This window comes from Paramisgurnus dabryanus, chromosome 4 (assembly GCF_030506205.2).
Source record: "Paramisgurnus dabryanus chromosome 4, PD_genome_1.1, whole genome shotgun sequence".
NCBI classification, from domain to species: domain Eukaryota; kingdom Metazoa; phylum Chordata; class Actinopteri; order Cypriniformes; family Cobitidae; genus Paramisgurnus; species Paramisgurnus dabryanus.
The window spans coordinates 24,165,635-24,184,809 of record NC_133340.1 but is presented as its reverse complement, the minus strand read 5'-3'; the positions used below and the strand labels follow the sequence as shown (position 1 = coordinate 24,184,809).

General features: G+C 38.3%; 2 protein-coding genes across 12 annotated transcripts in view; one reads left to right on the top strand and one right to left on the bottom strand.

Annotated features, from left to right (window-relative positions):
- Positions 1–19,175, top strand: part of nfixa (nuclear factor I/Xa) — a 115,314-nt gene that overhangs the window by 25,093 nt on the left and 71,046 nt on the right. For 10 of the 11 annotated variants that reach the window (XM_065295289.2, XM_065295293.2, XM_065295284.2 and 7 more), the window contains one exon: positions 15,231–15,762. In XM_065295289.2, coding sequence (XP_065151361.1) covers positions 15,231–15,762 — 532 coding nt within the window. Of the gene's footprint in view, positions 1–13,939; positions 14,664–15,230; positions 15,763–19,175 lie in introns of those variants that run through there. The other variant, XM_065295287.2, reaches the window with a different exon arrangement.
- snrpb2 (small nuclear ribonucleoprotein polypeptide B2) overlaps positions 1–19,175 on the bottom strand; it is a 145,214-nt gene that overhangs the window by 125,195 nt on the left and 844 nt on the right. The gene's annotated exons all lie outside the window — the stretch shown is intronic.

The following is a 19,175-nucleotide window of genomic DNA, read 5'->3' as shown; positions in this document are numbered from 1 at the left end:
AACAAAAGTAGACTTTCTGTTTGGCGAAAGTATTTAAATATATTAGAGACTAAAGATGTCCATTGCCTAAATTGTTTCTGGGATCTCCAGTGACTTTATATCCAGTAAAATAGCCTCTGTGAATGAGGCCCACAGCAGTGGTGTGACTCAGGCCGCGTGGCACTCCGCCAGCGTCCGCCCTCACTCCCGCGATATGTGTGTTTAGACTGGCTTTCACCGAGGTGGTAAAATTCAGCGTCCAACCTTAAGGCACAGCACAGTCTTTGCTCTGAGTTATACCAGCCTTTCACCCGTGCCGCCCACCGCAGGAAAGAGAGAAGGGCGGTATTTAAAGCTCGCTCAGTGTTTTGGCAGGGATGTAATCGTGGTCCTGGCATTAAAATCGGCCTCAGTCTGAGGAATTGGGTCATGTTCGGGTTAACATTCTGTCTGCTGTTAAACTCTCAATGAATTAATAAATGAGCTCGATATTTGGCAACATCTGACGGCGCTTATCGTTAAGTACAGAGTCAACTGTCAAGGCGCGGTGCTTTACGTACGCTTTATATTTCTGCGTCCAATTGGCCGCTGTGTTGGCGATGATGTCATGAGCTCATTACAGCTGCGGCGTAATGGAAGAGATCACAGAATGTTGATGTGTTCAAAAAAGTTAATTTGTAACCCAGGTCAAAAAGTAAACATCCTGCAACACCAGGTTAGCATTAGCATGCTAGCTTGCCCTTATGATAAAACGTCATTTTATTATTGTGGAAACTTGTTTGTCCATCGCCTCCATTTTAAGCACTTATTACTCCTTCCGTCCCATACATACACACACACAAGCTTCAGGTTACACAGCTTAGGGGCCACATTTAGAAAATGCACGATGAATAGTAGTGTTACTTTGATACTTTTCAGATGGTTTTACCGATAATTACAGCAATGTGTTAAACTGGCCTCATGTTTTAATCACCTCATTTATCAAAACAGTAAGTTTTTTTTTAAGAGCACTTTCCTTTTCTACATTGTAGTCAAAGTACCTCTTTGTAATTATATGATTAATAATTGCTTCCATGTTAACTTCTCAAATGTCTTCATGCATAATCTGTGTATAGTCATTTCAGAGAATTGTTTCTAAACATGTTATAAATGTATTGCTGAAACACGATACAAAGACTGTGAACTATGTGACTAGTTTTTCCACATTTCTGTGTAAAGGTTACTTATGCTGCGTTCAGACCAGCCGCGGTAGAGGCGTCAAGCGCGAGTGATTTCAATGTTAAGTCAATGTAAAGTCTCGTGACGCGAATGAGGTGTCTACCTTGTGCAAATGGCGCGAATTGAGCAAATTGAGCGTTGCCGCGGCAAACACGCGAGTTGAAGAATGTGAACTTTGGCAAAAAAACACGCCACGTTATCCAATCAGGAGCTTGGTCTAGTAATGATGTGATTACAGGAAGCAAGCGGAGTTGCAGAAGTCCCTCCCATGACGCAAATTTCCACATGAATGTCTTGATGACTATAATTTCACGCGCGGCTTTTACGCGTGAATGAAGCGAGTAAACTCAAAATGTTCAAGCGGCAAACTATACGCGGTAGACGCGAATTTGATGCCTCAAACGCGGCTGGTGTGAACCCACGGTTAGCCAGGGCTAAAACGAAAGTACTTTTTAAATTGTCTTGCACTAGCCATGTGATGCGCCAGCGCGACCTTACCTATTACGTAATCACGTAAGGAAAGTCGAAAGGAATGTTTTCCACAAAAAAACGTAATTTCTTTTTACTAAAGAAAAAAGACATCTTGGATGACATGTGGGTAAATTATCTGAATTTTTTTATGAACGTAGAATATTACTTTGAGACGGCAGCTTTACCGCAAGTGGGCGTGGTTTCCGTGCTGAGAGCGGACATGCCCCCATCATTTGAGAGCAGAGAAACTTGCCTGTTTTTGCAAGAATTGATAGCTTATTTTATTTACTTGGCATTTTTTTATAATTCTAATTTGGCTGGGTGGTTAATAAAAATTTTTTTCTGTGGTTTGCCAAACTTTACACAGACTTTAAATACTTATATAGCTTACATTTCAAATATTGCTTTTAGCAATTTGAGCCATTTAACCAAGTTTTTTATGTCTTATGATTATTGTCCTGTAATTATTTCATGTATTGGTTTTGCGCTGCAAGCTCACAATTTATAAAAACGTAAGATAATAAACAATTTAGTATTTTTTATTTATAAGCATTGTTGGTTAAATGTGGTCGTTTCAGAACCGTTAACGACCAAACGTTATGAAAATAAGTACCAGTGTCTCTGTATAAGAACAGCTTCTCGATTCCCAACCCTAACTCCACCAACTGTTTTTCTTCATTGTATCTAAAAGGTAAGGCCTCGGGTACCAGCATTGATATGCACATATTGGATTTCTTAAGGGGATGCGAAGGAATGTTAACCATATTATTCCACTTAAGAGGCTCCCGGGGTTGCCAAGTTTTGTCCGGAGATCTCTGTGCATTGTGCTTGCCTGCCCTCAGTGGTCTTCTCTGCGTTTGAATAGGATCAAAGTTGTACGGTTGCCAGATATTATCGGTTTGATCGAGGTCTCGTGCTCCTAAAATGCACCTTGCAGGGTTGAGGTATTTTGTTCATCTTATCTCAGCGAGCCAGGAAACACAGACTTGTGTGTTTTGTACGGTCTGTTACGGGCTGGGACGGGGCGACCGTGTAATTTTTACTCCTGATTTTGTCTACTGGCATGCATCCATTGCCACACCCCGCCAGTATTTAAAGAAGTCGTTGTGTAGTCATTCATTTCCAGTGCTAAGAACTCAAAGTACCTTGAATGTACTGGGTAAAATCCCACAACGGGCCCAACGGAAGAAATTGGATCGGGCCCTGGGGTACTGTGGCGAAGAACTTCACTGTTCTTCTTCTAGACAAATTGTGCATTGAGCTCTCTAGCAGGCCCTTAACTCCTTCCTGTTTTTGTCTGTTTTCAAGCTCCATGTTCTTGTAGTCCTCCACAGCCTTTGAATGTCTATCTTTTGTTACTAAAATACTTAGTAAAAACCACAGAGCTGTTCTAGGATCAGTGATTGTTTTACCTGTGTGAATAGGTTTGTTATTTGCTTGTTTTAACCTGGTTTAAATTTGCAACAAATAACCGCTGAAGTTTTGATCTGTTTGTCACACAATGATATGGTAAGGCTTTGCTGCCTAAGGTCCCATGAACCTCTTTTATCTTTTTTGTTTCTTTTTATATGCCGAACATTTCTGTTTCATAAAAGTCATGTGGGGTTGAAACAACATGGGAGTGAGTCATTTATGACAGTATTTTCATTTTTGGGTTACTGTGCCTTTGTTTATTATAGACGGATTGTGTTTTGGTTAACCGATGTCAAGTCTGTCTCACCAAGCCGGCATTTTTCTTGGGTTCAGAGAGACCTACAGTACAGTATAATCTCTCTCGCTCTCTCTCTCTCTATCTCTCTCTCTCTCTCTCTCTCTCTCTCTCTCTCTCTCTCTCGCTCTCTCTCTCTCTCTCTCTCTCTCGCTCTCTCTCGCTCTCTCTCTCTCTCTCTCTCTCTCTCTCTCTCTCTCTCTCTCTCTTTCTCTCTCTCTCTCTATGTCTTAAAGCCTTAGGGCTGCAAAACGATTAATTGCAACTAATCGTTTGCAGAATAAAAGTTGTTGTTTACATCATATGTGTGTGTGCATACTAATTATGTGTATATATAATACGCACACAACATTGCATTTATATTTATAAGAAATATTTACATGTGTATTTCAATTTTTATATTTATATAAAATAAATATTATTTTATATATATAAATATAAATATTATATGATATATATATATATATATAAATACTTAATATATAAATATTTTTTTCTTAAAATTATACATGCATGTGTGTGCATTTATATTTACATATTTATTATACACACACACACACATATATATGATGTAAACAACAACTTTTATTCTGCAAACGATTAGTTGCGATTAATCGTTATGCATCCCTACTTTCCCTTTATAACCCTTTTCAAACTCTTATGCAAACTTCATGTTTACTGCAAACCATCTTTAAAACTTGTGCAGGCATAAAGTATCATACATTTGCTGTATAAATAAAGCTGTTATACCTTCAGGCAGTATAAAACCGAAGAGCCAGTATTCCCGAATCCATTTGGTGGGATTTTTTGGCGCACCTGCCCACAGGTGTCAGGTCTGTGAGACCTGAGCAAACATGCAGGGCAGTGTAGTGCAGCCAAAGGAGGTCGGTTTAACGTGCATACAGGATTTATATCTTTCTGCGCTCTGGAGAGAAACTCAGGTTCCAGAGACAAGATGGAGGCCGGGGCAGTGGCTTCGAAAGTGCTGAAACAAATCAGCAGTTACCGTTTTTTTAATTGCGTATGCGAGTATGATGAAGCTTAGTAGTGTCTTTCTTATGCATCTGTCTATCTGGGTTCCCTTAGGGTTCCTTTAGGTTCCAGACTGAGATCGTCGTACAGATGAGGTGGTGATATCTGGATGTGCGAGGAGAGTGCTTTCTCTGGCTCGGTCTTCAGTGTGCTGTAAAGAGCTTTAGTCCAGCTGTTTCAGATTTTTTCCAGCTGTCTGGTTGCCAAGGTCTAGCAAGCTTTGTTCTAATGGATAATGATGATGGTGGTAATGACGATAATGACAATTGCGGTTGTCATGTAGAGAAAAAGGAGAGGTGCGGTAATATTACATGATTTACTTTTCCTGTACCTACCAGGCAGCAAAAATACACCTAAGAATTGCCATAAACCTAAAAAAAAAAACCCTATGGTCCTTCGTCTGTCTTTCTCACGCTCCGGTCTTGACCATCGTATCGCTCGTAAACACAGATGCACACACATTCCCTCCCTCTGGATTAAGCTTACTATAATGGGAAAGCCCTCAGCGCATGCAGTGTTACCCACTCATTACCACTGCACCTGTCCTGAAATGACAGCAGTAATGCTGGACAGCACATAATGAGAGAAAACCACTGACAGATGAGACAAATGCCAACATAGAGCGAGAGAGAGAGAATGAGAGAGAGAGAGAGTTGAGTGGGAAAACATACAGAAATCATTTGCGACATGTGATAAGTTGATGACGTGATGTAATGCTATCGGTATTTGCGTATTTTCAGCTAGAAGATGTACTGTAGAAACTATTATGTTTCGATAAGCTACACTATAAAAATTATTAGTTAACTTTGAGGGTACCGGTTGCGTAAAAAAAGTAAATAAGCAATTTTCACATTGTTACATATCCTCAAGTACACAACAGAAGACAAACATATATGTATGGAAAAAATTTAACGCAAAAGTTTTCTCAATTTTTTGAGTGAGGTCAAGTAATAATTTTGAAATTGATATCCGTTGTGTCATTAATAAATTGGCCTTCTCAATAAAAAACACTTTTTTTGTTTATTGTATGTAAGTATTATAAATATCGCTTATGCTGTAACTAAATATTTGTATTTTCATATGAGCCATTTAAAGTAGTAACGGCAAGATATAATATTAAAGTTCTAAATATAAAAAATAGATCATAGTTAACTTATCCAACATAGACCATTCATAAATAAATCATGAAACCAATCCCAACGCTATCATATGGCAAATCGTACGAATTCTAGTTAACGAAGTGGCTAATTCGTTCAACCACTTTCGTACATTTTTGTACAATTTGCTTTTGTCCCGTAAAGTTGAGGTTAGCAGTGATGTTTTGTTGTTGTTTTTTATGATAATCATATGTTTTTGTATGATTCACTTCGTACAAATTCGCACGAATTAGCTAAGTTGTAAAATACGTATGAATTCTCGTGAGATCAGGCTGACCAAACCCTCAAATCGACAAAAATTTTTACATGCTTCCATATTTTTTTTAATAATGGGTCTCCTCATGGCTCTTTTATCGCATGACAATTTGTACAAATTTTACGAAGTGACTAATTCGTACAACCACTTTCGTACATTTTTGTACGATTTGCTTTTGTCCCGTGAACTTGGGGTAAGCGCTTATGTTTTGCTGTTGTTTTTATGATAATCATATGTTTTTGTAAGTTCACTTTTTACAAATTTGTACAACTTAGCCAATTCGTATAATACGTATGAATTCTCATGAGACCAGGCTGACCAAACCCACAAATCGGCAAATACTCTTACATGCTTCCATATTTTTTTAATAATGGGTCTCTTCATGGCCTTCGTATCTCATGGTAATTCGTACTAATTTTACGAAGTGGCTAATTCGTACAACCACTTTCGTACATTTTTGTATGGTTTGCTTTTGCCCTGTGACTTCGGGGTTATCTGTGATGTTTTGTTGTTGTTTTTATGATAATCGTATGTTTTTGTACGATTCACTTTGTACAAATTCGAAAGACTTAGCCAATTCGTAAAATATGTATGAATTCTCGTGAGATCGCCAAATACTTTTACATACCTCAATATTAACTCTCTATATTTTTTAATAATGGGTCTGCTCATGGCCTTTGTACCCATTTGTGAGTGTGTCATACAGCCAGGGACATTCACATTCACAAAATGTAATATATCCAGTCGCAGACTGTGTGTTTTTTTTTTTTGACGTAACACAATTGTCTTTTACTAGTTTAACTAGACGTCATTGAAAGTTTACCTCGTGTTAATGACATGCCATGCAGCATTAGTGATCAGGTGAAAAATGTGTCAGCCTCTATATACAACACTTGCTTAATTATACTGTACGGCTGATCGAATTGTGTAACCTCTGTTTTGTGTCCAACTTCAGTTTGGTTTTTTCACAGTTACTGTAAACACCCTTAACACAAACATATGACAAAATTTTGCCCTGTAGCTGTGTGTTAATAAAGATGAAATGCTTAAGCAGGGTGTGTGTGTGGTATAATGGTAATCTATTTAAAAATGACTGATGCACAACAGGTCAGTGAGGAAATAGGATTCATATCTGCATTGTACCATAGATGCATTTCACAAGTGCATGACGCAGAGAATAGAAAAGTTAGAAAATTAAAATGACTGACAGACATGTAAGGAGTCCAAAACAAACAGACGACATAACCAGTGCATGTCTGTGGTGTCTGTGGCAGGAATAGAGAGACTGAGTTGAGAAGAAAGATAGAAATAGAGATAGAATGGCCGAAAGAAAGCAGAAAGACAGGAGGGTGGTGGGTGCCTCATTTGCATAAAGGGTAGGGCACGATGCCCAGTTTGGGAGAAGGGTTGGCAGCCTGCCTCGCAAAGTGGCGGAGGAAAAAGAAAAGAATGAGAATAAAAGCAAGAGGGAGAGAGAGGGTGTTGGAGAGCTCTGAACATCTCTAGTTTAAACCTGGCACTTGGCACAGGCTGCTGAAATATCAACCGTAATTACACCGTAGTTATTTACAGTTTGTGATGGATGTATATGCTGTAACTCGGCTGCTTCGTGACCGAGCACCGCTGACAATTCTAGGATTTCAGCTTTAAGCCCCATTCACGCCGACAACAAATGAATCGCTGGGGGTCGTCGGGTTTGTGTGCTGTTGGTCGCTAGCAGGCCTTTCTGCTTGAATGCTGTATCCAACTGTATCAGTCTGCGCTTCCACTTGTCATCACATTGCGACGCTGTTTATTTTGCATAAAGTTGAACTCTGCTCAACTTTGTTGAAACGGCAACTATTGGTGTCGATCATGTTTATGGAAATTATTCAAACTCTACTAATAGCTCTTTACAAGCATCTTTAAAATTAAAACTAGGCTGTGTCTTTAATGCAGCATCCAAAATTAATACTCATCGAGCGCGAAATGCAAGTAAAAAATTAGCTTACTTCGCTTTGCGAACATTCTACAAAAAAAAACACTCCCAAAAACATTAGCCAATACAATGTCAGCAAACCCAAATGCACAAAAAGACTGGCAGGCAAAGATCATTTATGTTTCAAACAATTATGAAAATACGTTAAAGACCTGGAGACCTTGAAAGTTGATGTCTTGACGTAATTTCCACTGAAACAGGAAGTTAGGGCGGGACATATTGAGTGGCTCCTCTTTTTAAAATTTAACGTTTTGTGTATCTCACAGCTTGATATTTACTTAGAAGCTAGCTGTGTCCCAATTCAGTGGCTAAATTTGATGCACTGTAAAAAAATTCAGTAGAAACTACAGTATTACTGGCAGCTGGTTGCCGGTAACTTACTGTAAATTTTACATTTATGTTATTTACTGGCAACAGTTTGTTTAAAGTTAAATAAACATGAAACTTTTTCAGTCTTTATCTTCTACAGTAAGTTACTGGCAACCAGCTGCATAATTACAGCTATTTTTTGTGGATGTGGATTTCGAAGAAAGCCTAATGTGGCAGCAGACATCAGGACACTGCAGACTCTTTTTCTTACTGTCTTGCTGTAAATTACACTACTCAACAAATACAAAATAAAAATGTAGCCGTTATGCAGCAGTAGGCCTAATGTTAATGTTAAAACGTTATATATAATAGTAAACCACTGAGAGCCGTTTGTCTGCAAAATACTTTATTTAAAAATATACAGTGACTATGAAAGCCCAGTGCATCTTGGGATAGGCAAGGCTGCGAAGGATCTATTGGTTTTGTCCTTTGAGGACCAGGAAAAGGACACATTTCGAATAGCCTTCTAAATGCTACTGACATACAGTAGCGCTGCCATGACGCATTCAAATTCAGCCTTTGAATTGGGACAGCTGTTAAAGTGCAGAATGACGTAATAGAAATCGCTGATCTATATTAGCGGAAGTGTAAGACTGTAAATGTTGAATGCTTATATATTCCAAATTCAGATTACTTTCCAAATATTCTTAAGGCTTACATATTTATACTAAAATCTCAGTGTTGATTTCATGGGGACTTTTTAAAAGGCATGGTTAACTTTTGTGTATTTTTTATTTATTTTAAAACGTCCCCAAAGGGAGGCCTTGTGAATAAGTTTTCTCCTGTGAGAAAAACAGGCACACACATCGCTTTGATGACACACAACAGGGATATTTATTTATTTAGGTCGTCGGGCAGTCGGAGCGGTGTATGCGCGGTAGTGTCACGCCGTGCTCGTCTCCGCATTTTTTCCACTTTACACTTCATCAGTCAGCTGACTGATCTCACCGGCCGCCCGAGAGAGGGAGAGAGAGAGAGAGAGACCGGCCGACCAACTTGTCTGAGCTACCAACCCGTGTTCCCAAAGTAAGCAAGACGCGGACTTAAACAGTATTAGGCCTATTCAAATCGCAAATGCCTCAACTTTCACAACTCTCTTTAGCACGCGCCTCTAATTAGACATCAGAGTATTACACAATTAATGTTGTGAACGCGCATGATTGACATGATGAATAGATGAACAAATGGGTTATGGTTTATTAAGTCAGGTTATACATTTAGACATTTTACATTATGGCTACAGGTTATAGATTTACAAATACATGGCCTAGTTACATCAGAACTTTGTCAATACTTGTCTTAAATTATTTGAAACCAATTCATCCATTTGATATTAAGTAAAATAAGTGTGTTTTATTTTAATTAGCCTACTCGGTTGACATGTATGTAATGTGAACAGTAGTGTGCTTAAATTGCAGTGAACTTGTTTGCTTGGGCCATCGTCAGTTTTGCTGTGCACTGAACTCAATTTAATTATTCCCAGATTTCCACACGTGTTGGAAACGTGTCAGTTTATAAAAGTGAAGTAATTGCGCCCAAAGCACAAACGCTTTTCTTAAAAAGCCTCTATGCTATAAGTGGACGGGTTTAGTCTCTGCTTGGCATGGCACATATTAAAATGTTTTCATATATTTGATCATGAGTTACACCTTTTAGTCAAATATCTTACCACTTTTAAGAACCTCTGTTTTTTGTGTGCGTTTTATGAGCTGGCATAATAAAGACATGACTTTTTCGATTTTCAATGAAAAGCATAATTTTTCTACTGTTTAACTTACCGGGTTGAGTGAGAAATAAATATTGAGAGATATTTTATGAGAGAGTGAGAGATACATTTTAACCCTTTAACACTTTTGCCCTCTTCTGCAATGAAATGTGAGGTCAGATATTTATGATCAGTACGACTGCAAATATTAGTATTTTGTTTTAAAAATATAAAATATGACGGTTAGATGTCAATTTAAAATGGGTAAATATGATTGAACCATTTTGATTTTTAAAAGAATTAACCTATTAAATTAGATCGGATTTGAAATCTCCTGTTTACAGGCGGAATGTTTTTTTTACCATGGATTAAATTGCGGGATAATTTCTAAAAAAATAAAAAAGTACAACATAAAGCCTGAGAAAAGTATTTTACATTCATTTAAAACTAATTTGTAGCAGAAAATTTAAGCTTACTAAAAATGTAAGTAAATGCTGAATAAATTTGTCATTAAATGAAATTATCTTAATTTTCGATTTTAATGCGACCACTGCATAATATTCTTATATAAGTGTATGTGATAAATCCAATAATGTATTTTTATTTTGCTGTTTATTTTTTTAGTTAACATTTTTTTCTAAACTATTTACAGTTCTCTGAAATATCTTGTATTTTCTGTATCAGTGTATTCGATTTCGTTTTTTCATTCATGTCCGTCAAAGCAAAAAAGAAGAAGAAATCAGTACATCTTAATTTAAAAGGCAAGTGACTTTTTGTACTTGTTTGTTGAAGTAAAAAAATATTTTGGCCTTCTAGTAGTTACTTACTGTTTTTCCTTTGCTCCGTTTTCTTCGTGCTCATAATAGTTGCTTAATATTTTCGGGAAAATATTTTTCCTAAATAACAGAGCCTCATGTCAGACCTTGAAGCCCTCGCGCGCCAGACTCCGTCTCCAGCCTTTTTTCTGTCTCGAGGCAGAGTGACAGAGCTCGAGCTTCCCGCGAGCTCGATTAAAAAAAAAGAAGCGTTAACGATTCACAATTCAAAAAAGTATTTAAATACAAAATAAATAATAAATATGCCCTTTTTTAAGGAGACTGATGATATAAGTATTGTTATTTTTACAAAGTCCTGTTTATAAGCCACTGTATGTTTTGTTATTTCGCACTAAACCTCAGTTCGTATTTCAATCATCTCCTCAAATTGTATACTTTTTAATCTTAATATAATTTAGCCTGTTTCCTTCTATAGTCAGGGATGGTTGGCCGAATCTAGAGTTACTACTTGTAAAAAAAATTGAAAAATTACATAGTAATGAAGGATGTTAACCATTTGATAACCCCTGCAGACAAAATAATAATAATAATTTTTAGTCAGTTAAATATTTTGAACAAGTTAAGATTAAATGTCATGTATTTTGCTGGGTTGTGTGTGCTGTGGGTTGTGTTATAGCTACTGCATGTGCAATTTCAGCACAGATTTTTGGAAATGGCGTGTGTGTGTTACTAAGTTTATTTTACAGTCTCTGCTTGGAAGAGGTAGACCCTGCTGTAAAGACACTGAAAAAATAAAAGCACCAGGCAGCCGAGCAAGACTTTCTTTTGTAGAAAATCTCACTTTCTTTTTCAAACTTTTATTTTCCTTTTGCTCTCTTGTTCCCTTTTCTTGTATAAATCAAAGGTCACTGTTTAGAAAGGAGAATGTTATAAAGAGATAAGATAGGCTGCGGAGTTACGAGTTTGAATAGGGACATAAACACACATGCATCAAGGTATAAAGGCAGCAGGCTGTGAGGGAAATTGAGCACAAGCCATTTTTATGCTGTTTATGTCTTACATTTAAACTCATAACAACAACAATGCACAGTTCATTTTGTAATAAATCTGCCTTATTATGTCATTTCTTTGTTACTGCGGCCTTTCCTCCCTCAGGATCTTAAGACATTTAATGCAAACAGTTTCTAACTCTTATGTCTGCAGACATGGAAATTCTCCTATGGAAATAAGTGCACCAGACGTGAAATCCGTGCAGTCTGACAAACCAAATCAAATACTGTAACAACATACAGAATGATTGAGATTTTGCCTACAAAATATAGGCAAAACAAAACACCAAGAAACCAGGCAGATGGATTCAGTTCACAGTCGACTGATGCGATGTAAAGCTTTAAACAACTTTCATTTAATTCGGACTGGAATTATGCAAAAGGAAATTGCACACCGATAGAGCATTCACAAACAAAACATCACACAAACCTGACACCCGGGTGTGTTATTGTTTTGTTAGTAAATGCTGGGTTTACATAGATTACTGGCAACTGCAACGGCGGCATGTCTGAAACGTGCTGTGAAAATAAGGCTACTTCGCCCGGGTCCTGGGTGGGCATGCTTAGGTGCCGCATAAGGTGCCCTGAGAGAGTAGCATATGCTGCGTAAATTCATTGTAGGGATTAGACGAGATTAAATCTTTTGATGTGAATCTGTCCAATTTTCTTGACTGTGTCTACCGATCGTAATGGATCGTTGAAACAGGGGCTTGACAGAATTCAAATCATTATTTGTGCATTGTATAACATATTTGTGTTTGTTATGCAAGCCTCAACAGTAAGGATTGCCTGATGTCCTGGGGCTAGTCTAGAGAGTTTTTGGCTTGTTGACGTCTGTACAATTTTTAATTTGTGTGCCTTTTTGTTTTTCTTGATGCATTAAACATTATTGTTGAAATCTGATTATTTAAATATATTAAAGTAAAGATATCTAGCTGGCAAACTTTTATGAGGGTTGAATAAAGAGCAAGAATGGCTTGTAAAAATCTTGGACACAAATCGGTTGCTTTATTCTGCAAGTTTTTCAATTTTTAAGTGTAGTTGAGTTCATACTGAGTTTTAACAATGCACTGTTACAAATGAAATATATTTTTTTGGGGCGGGGCCAGTGATTGCCAATGCAATTACAAATCTTAATAGAGACTCGTACCTAGCCTGACAGGAGAGAAAAATCGCATTGTTAAGCCCTATGATGTTTTTGTATTGGGAAAAGAGCATCAATGCAGTACTGCGCATTATAAGGACATTTATTCCCCCAAAAGTCCAGCTTTGGGTTAATATTGTTATTGTGTGTGTCAGATGGTTTTGGTCAAAATACATCTATATGTGACCCTGGACCACAAAACTCAAGGTGCAGGTACGTTTGCAATAGCCAACAATACATTGCATGGGTCAAAATGATCGATTTTTCTTGTATGCTATAAATCATTAAGTGCAGATCATAATATTTTGTAAATTTTCTACCGTAAATATATCAAAACATTTATTTTTGTGAGTGAATGCAGTGCTAAGGACTTGAGTTGGACAACTTTTGTAGCGATTTTCTCAATATTTCCAGATTCCAGATTTCAAATAGTTGCCAAATATTGCCCTATCCTAACAAACCTTGCATCAATGGAAAGCTTACTTATTCAACTTATTTAACCCCATATGATGACCGGTTTTGTGGTCCAGGGTCACATATTTTATAATCGTTATTAAAGATACTTATAGAGAGAATGTTGCAAAAGATTATTTTCTCTCGCTCTTTGTTTGTGTCCTGAATCTAAAGGCAGCTGCTGGTTTGTAGCGTCTGCTGGGAGTTTTGGCCCGAATGTTCACACAGCACTCGGTGGAGGGAGGGGACGGGGCATGCGGGGACACTTCGTGCGTGCTTGCATGGTGGTGGCAAGTGTTTTGGTGAAAATGCTAAAAGGGTCCGCGTGCATTTGAGTTTGGTTCTTGAGGAGAGGTAAAAGGGGGTCGGGATGAAATACAGGCACCATTGCCGATGCATGTAAAATAAATGTGCTCTGGACTTTGCAGTTGCACAAGATAGGAACTTGTTAATTTGGCAAAGTACGGAGCCAACTCACTGAGCGAACCCTACACTGTCTCCCCCTCAATGCATCCACCCCCCCCCCTCTGTCTATTTCACCCTCCCCATTTTCCTACCTCCCTCCCATTCAGCCCTTCAAGCGTGCGTATTGGCTGAGCGATCGGGCACTCGGTGCCAAATAGGTGGGCTCAGCTTTGCGCTGGCACACTCTGAGGCAATGGATAGGAAAAGAGCTTGGAGAGGAAGAGAGAGATAGAGTTGGAGAGAAAAAGGGGAAAAAAAGAAGCTTCTATCGGGTTTGCCAGCGGTCGTACGCGCTCTTCCAAGATTGATTCGGTCCTCTTTTTTTTTGCTCTTCATTCACTTCTCTCTATACCCCCCCCCACTGTCTCTCTCTCTCTCTTTTTCTCTGTCTGTCTCTCATTCTCTGTCTATCTCTCGCTGTCTGTGAGTCGAATGCAGAGCACGCATATCTGAACAAACACCACTTACTGCTTTGCCAAACATTTTTTTTCTCTTTGTTGCGCTATTTGTATATTTAATTGTGTTTTTTCTGTAACAGTGAGTACAATACTTTTCGATTACGAGCAGTTTCACTTTTCGCCTTTGTGTTTTTACATGTAAATTTCTTTTTTTGTTGTTGTTATTGTGTTTGTATTTTCATTGGCAAAATCCCCTTTTTGCAAACTTCATTTTCATCTCACTGCTTTGTTTATTAAATATTTCTTTTCTCGTCTCTTCTTTTTACTCAATTTTTTTGAACATTTTTCCTTTGTAAAATCTTTATTTAAATTTTTTTTTGCAAAAAACAAACAAAGAAGTTCATTGTATAGTAACAATCAGGGCATGTAGTGTCTAGCTGAGTGCAAGAAGACGCTTCACTTTTTGTTTTGAATCCAGCACGGTTTATGATGAAAAAACAAAATGGTAACTATTGATATTTATTTTGCTATTGTGCATTTTGCTGCATGTCGTCTTGTGTATTTGTTTGTGTTGTGTTACTTTGGTGTTGCGATGTAGTTTGGATCTGGTCGCGCGGTAGCAGGGGTTGATTGTGCGGTTTGGCACAGGCGGCAATGAGCAGCTGTTATGCACTCTTTTGCGTCTGTCCCTCAAAAACATCATTGTCTGTTTTGAACTGTGTGTGGTTTGATAGAAAACCTTTTAAGAGTATAACTAAAGGTCAGAAATGTAGAGTTTAAAATGGGTTTAAATTTTTTTTTTTTGTATATTTAGTCAAAAATAATCAGTGTTACTTTAAAATAAATTTTACAGGATTTGTTCAGTACTCATATATATGTGATGCTTGTAATGAGTGTATCGTGTGTGTGCGCATTTGTGATCTCCGCACACATGCACCTTCAGTTTCCGAGCATTGCCGAGGCAAGCATTCTCGGTTAACTCATGCTCCGAGATCCTAATGTCTTGTCCCCTTCCCTCCTCTCTTCCCCTCTGCTTCCTTTCCCTACCACCTGCCTCTCTCCATCTCTCCAGGATGAATTCCATCCCTTCATCGAGGCTCTACTCCCGCACGTCCGGGCGTTTTCCTACACCTGGTTCAACCTGCAGGCCCGTAAGCGCAAGTACTTCAAAAAGCACGAGAAGCGCATGTCCAAGGACGAGGAGCGCGCCGTCAAAGACGAACTCCTGGGCGAGAAGCCCGAGATCAAGCAGAAGTGGGCGTCGCGGCTGCTGGCCAAGCTGCGCAAAGACATCCGGCCGGAGTTCCGCGAAGACTTCGTGCTCACCATCACGGGGAAGAAGCCGCCGTGCTGCGTGCTGTCCAACCCCGACCAGAAGGGCAAGATCCGCCGGATCGACTGCCTGCGGCAGGCGGACAAGGTCTGGCGACTGGACCTGGTGATGGTGATCCTGTTCAAGGGAAGCCCGCTGGAGAGCACGGATGGAGAGAGACTGATCAAATCCCCGCAGTGCTCCAACCACACCCTGTGCGTGCAGCCGCACCACATCGGAGTGTCCGTCAAAGAGCTGGACCTGTACCTGGCCTACTTCATCCATATGCCAGGTTAGTGGGATACGCTTTCTTTTTCTCTGTCACACACAGGAGCTCGGTTACTGATACTTGTGCTTGTTTATTTTAGAGAGGTCAGAATTCAGGGTAAGGAAACACCCCATAATCATGATCACATCCAGTGCAAATATAAACATGAGCTTTGAGCGTCTGTGTTCTGTGGCCAGGGGATAAATAACACTCGAAACAGGGTTCCCAAAGTCATCTAAACCTAGAAAAATGTGTGGCTTTTATGCCTGGGAATGTATTTTGGACATTTTTAGGTGAAATCCTCGATTGAACATTGGTTCACTGAATATAACTGTTTAAATCAAATAATTAAAAGAAATAGTACCTAGTATTTAAATATAAATCTTCCTAGCCATCTCTATACAATTTTGACATGCTTTACTTCATCTTCAAAAAATGTGACTTTTTTAAAAACTATTAGAACTTTTGTGACCAATTGATTAAGAAACTACATGGACATGGGATTATTTTATAAATGCATTTTGCGTTAATAATAAATGTGACAAGAATAAATGAAAATATATGTTTTTAAGCAAATCCTTGATGTATAAAAGAAAGTCCATGGACAAAATGCTTCAACATTAAAACACAAACTCTTATGAATGTCCGGGTGAAGTCCTAAAAATTCATTGGTCGAAAACTCGTAAAAGGCATCAAGTGCATCAAGTAAAAGTGTAGTAGGTTTTAAGAATGGATTCTGGAACGATGAACCCAAGTCACCCTGTTTTCTTTGTTAGTATACTACTATCTATTTGACGTCTGTGTGTATACTCTGGGATAAGTTACTTGTACAGTCTTGTACGATTACTGCCAAACACTGACACTTTTAACACGCTCTGTGACGCACAAACCATAGGCCAAAAACGTAGGACAGCAACTCAAATTTATTTTGCATTCATTCATTTTTTTCTCTTTTTAATATTTAAAGTGCAGCAAATAAGCACCATCTTGGAATCAATATGCGAAACAATTAAAAGTATTTATCAAAATAATATATTACTACTGCTAAACATTTAATTTTTGCCTGCTCTGATCCAACTTGTAAAAAGTCTTTCAACTCTCTTGGCCGGTGTGCACATTGGTCCACTCCATGCCCAGCGGGGTTGGCCGTCGCGCTGCCCGTTCAGAATGTTTGCTGCTGTGCTGCGGTCTTATCTTATCAGGCTAATTCCAGTGTGCACTGCTGCTTTTATCACACTCCAAATAGCCTCGGCGGAGGCTGGCACCCTGCAGGGCAGCCGCACAGAATCCTGGTGCCCGTGGCATCCTGTGCCAGAGCTCGGGGGGCCTTTCTCAACCCCAGACGTACATAATCCCGATGCACTGCCCTCGTTAGGGGCATTTTATTTTGTATTTTTTTATTTCTATCTTGGATTACAAACAAACGGCAGATTAATCTTATTTGTAGACTTATGTTTGAAGTAGCCCAAGAGTTTTTTTTTTTTATATAATGTGTGTTCCAGATTAAAAGAGCCCCTGTGCCGCCTTTGTTTTATGTACTGTGGTACAGCTGTTTATTTGATTTATTTGTTTGTATTGTGTCTATTTTGTCCTTGGGATTGTTTACTCGCAGTATAAACTCTTTGTTTATCATCATTAAAGGTGGCCTTCATTTTCACGCTCTCAGATTGAGTATTCCTCAACCTCTTTTGTGTCTTTAAGAAGGCAAGAGAGAAGAGAAAGGCTGACATCTACGGGAGTCGCTACAGTAATTGCTCTAGTTGGCACAATTGCAACGCCTTTGGTGCGGGAAGATATGTTTGTGCGTGTCTGTGTGTGTGTGTGTTTGTGAGCTCGGGGCACACACTCGGCTCCCATTGTCAACTCTCTTTCTTGCCTTTTTAAAAACACACATCTAACCTTCGCTTTAAAACTCTTTCTTTAGATTAATTCATTAACCCAAATTACAGACTTGACATGACATCCTAGATTTTGCTTTCGTTTTATAGCAAGTGTTGCATTGATCTAAAGCAGTTTACATTAAAGGGACATTTCACCCAAAAATGAAACTTTTGTCATCTTTTACACACCAGTGTTAATAAAATTATATTTTGAAATTTTTTTGTAACCGAACAGTTCCAGGGCACCACTGACTTCCATAGTATTATTTCTTCCTGCTATAGAAAGTCAATGGTGCCCCAGATTTGCTTGGTAACAAACTTTTAACTAAATATCCTTTTATGTTAAATTTATATATGTTTGGTGTGTAATTTTTTTTTGGATGATATCCATTTAACTTTGTTTAGATGTTCACTTTTAAAGAACTTGCTGGGCGTATGGCAGTGGTAGTAGTGGAGGTATTGCAGATCGACCGACTCTAATGTTTAACCCTCAAAATATATTATTTAATCTTTAAAAATCTACTGTCATGTTTTAAGAATTTGTCTCAAAAATCTCATGTACTCCATATAATTATTTGCCATAATTACTGGTCGTATTTTTCAGTCCTTTAACAGTGTGAAGTGAAAGTATAGTTTATACAAGAAATAAGTACTTAGCCAGATGCATTCGAGTATAAAATGAATTTCCATTAGCGGTGGTGTTTATGGAGAAAGTCGTCGCAATGGAGAGAAAAATGGTGTTGGCTAAGGAGAATATTAATTTATATCCAGAGCCGAGTCATGTTAGTATTGTTAGCACTTTCACTGCCGTTCATATATCATTATTATGAGAATTGGTAATAAAAGTAACCGTCTCTAACACTCCACACAGGAAATTTAATGTTTACTATTTAACTGGTGTTAAAATGTGCTTTATAATCAACGTTTGGGACCTTTACGCCATGTCACAAATAGAAATAGAAAATGCTGTTGAATTATCAGAAATATTTTTATTGCCAAAATAAGTGAATTTCACTGCATCTTTTTTCTTAAATTATTTCGTATTTATTATTATTAAAATAATGATTGTATTTAATTAAACTAAAACTAACGCTCTCTCTCTCAATGCCGCATGGATTGTTTTGTTTGGAATTGATATATTTGGAATAGCTGTTAAAGAGATTATTTCAGCAGCCATCATTCACTGTGAGCCAGTGTACATAACGCGTCTTTCTTTCCCTCATCACTCCTTCGGCTTGCAAGTGTCTTCCTTTTCATTTTTTGTCTTCGTCATTCCCGCTCTTATTCATCCTGGCTCCCACCGACAACGTGACGGACGGAAAATCCACCTCTTGGGGTCAAATGTCAGATGGCTGAATGTTTATTTTTAGAGAATCTCATCACATCAGTTTTCATCCATAATCTGACAGTTTTCCTACATTAAGGACCACATGATTCATGCTTTTGGACGTTTATTAGGTTTTTTTCAAGCTCGTGTGATCATTAAGTCATTAAGTTGGATTTATTTTAATGTAATTTGTCAAAGTGTAACTGGTACATCTGCGAGTTACTCTGTGG